The sequence below is a fragment of the Puntigrus tetrazona genome, chromosome 1 (genome assembly GCF_018831695.1).
Source record: "Puntigrus tetrazona isolate hp1 chromosome 1, ASM1883169v1, whole genome shotgun sequence".
NCBI classification, from domain to species: Eukaryota; Metazoa; Chordata; class Actinopteri; order Cypriniformes; family Cyprinidae; genus Puntigrus; species Puntigrus tetrazona.
In genome coordinates, this window is record NC_056699.1 from 25,712,004 (window position 1) to 25,713,980 (window position 1,977).

Below are 1,977 nucleotides of genomic sequence, written 5' to 3' on the forward strand. Positions count from 1 at the left end.
GGGGGGGGGGAACAGCAGCACGCCCTGAACATGAGATCGAATGCAAGAGAGATTCCTGTGGTTGGTTTGAGCAACAGAACAACTCCACTAATGTTACCAAACTGAAACATGCACAGACTAGCTCTTTGAGAAAGGCTTCGAGATTAACGGTCCGCCCGCAAACGCAACGGTTCACTCGGGCCTTCCAAGAGTTTATTTTGGAGAAATAACCACCGCTTGCTCAGCGGCGAACGAATGGGTGCCGTCGGAAAGGTCACATGATAAAGCTTTCTCCAGTGAGAAAAGTCCATGCCCTGTTGCTCTCTTACATCAAAAACTAAATGTTGAAAACGGTTTGTGATTGACGGGTGCGTGTTTCTCTACTGATTCAATGGAAGAAGCATAGAAGACTTGTATTTGATCCCGAAGCAATGATGGTCTTGCGGATTATTGTGATGTTTTTTAATCAGCTGTTTGGCTCTCATTCTGACGGCACCCATCTGCCTCCATTGCTGAGCAAGCGATATATTTCTCCGCATCTGTTCCAATGATGAAACGACCTCATCTACATCTATTAACGAGTTTTTAATGCAATATATTCTTACGAGTTTGGGCTCCAGAGCGACCTGGACACGTCTTCTGCTGAGGAAACACTACATCGAGCATGAAGTAACCTGCAGCGACTGCAAAAGCACCGAGTGAGGATTTCGCAAGTCGGGCGATGAACCGCTTCAGGGTTAGTCAAGACAAAATGTGCACCGATGCATTTTCATTCTCGCAATAAATGAATCATACAAGTATGAGACAGTGTGGACAGTTGGGAAATATATACGGGATGTCGGGAACGTCATGAATGTGCAATAATTTGGCAGTTTTACAATTTTTGCATTGCAACAATGTTGTCCAAAATCGATCAATAAATGAAGTAACTAACAGAACCTTTTTTTTTGGTGTTAAACGTGCAAATAATATTGAGGCAAAGATGCAAAGGAGGCTTGTTCGTAGACGGACCATGCACACCTCGATAGGTTTTTCCATCAGGATACAGTGCATCACGCTTGTTAACTATTAATAGCGCATGCAAACTGGTCAAGCTTGAATCCCACGATAGGGACCTAATCACATGTTGCTGCACTGGTGGGATGTCCTTCTTATACATTAAATGAACCCCGAAAAGCAATCCGGCCGTTATTTATTCCCTCTAATAACTTCAATGACAGTTTCTTTATAGTTCACCCCAAAAAAAGGGATAATGCTGTCACCCTCGGACCTGTACGCCCTTCCTGCTTCTGTGAAACAAAAAAGGCAGCGTTTTGAAGAAGGCTGTAAAAAAAATCACTTGCTGTGAACCCAATGGTCAATTAATGAAGAAATGCATGTCATCTTACCTTGATGCGGCATGGTAATGGTCTCATTGGAGTTGCTGGAGCCCACGTTGAAAATGACCACGGCGGATGCATTGAGAGCAGCAGCATGCCTGATCTTCTCCCTGTAGGTGCAGTTTCCTTTGGCTATGAGCGCTATCCATGGGATGCTGGGATGGGGAAGGGGGAACTTGGCGTTACCGTCACACACCTGCCTGTCCTGCACAAGAGAAGGCATGAACACAAAGCCCCTTGCGTCTCTCTTAGGGGAGTGCTCCCCATATCTGCCACATTCACTCTTGTCTGTCTTTATCTCAGACGTGACCGGATCCAGGTAAGTGATGTTGACAAAGGCGGTGTACCACTCCTCCTTCTCTGCCACTGTGAAGTCCAGACACAGCAAATGCACAAAGCAAAACGACAGGAGCCACGTAGACAGGGCAAGACTCCGACAGGCTTGGGTTAGGGACACTGCCATGTTTTCACAGGTGATCCCGAACGTCTCTATCCAGCCTCTTTTCCGCTATAAGACCGCTGTCCTTGAACGCGGCATCGCTTGGCGACCCCACAACGCAGTTAAAGCGCAGTCAGACCGAAACATCTACCTGTCCGCCGCCGTCGTCCTTTAAAAGGG

At 46.7% G+C, this 1,977-nt stretch overlaps 1 protein-coding gene across 1 annotated transcript in view; it reads right to left on the minus strand.

Annotated features, from left to right (window-relative positions):
- Positions 1–1,971, minus strand: part of LOC122353232 (RING finger protein 150-like) — a 7,151-nt gene extending 5,180 nt beyond the window's left edge. Inside the window, exon 1 of the mRNA XM_043251204.1 lies at positions 1,368–1,971. Within this exon, the coding sequence (XP_043107139.1) occupies positions 1,368–1,821 (454 nt within the window). The 5' untranslated portion in view covers positions 1,822–1,971. The remainder of the gene's footprint in view (positions 1–1,367) is intronic.
- Positions 1,972–1,977: the final 6 nt, after the last annotated feature.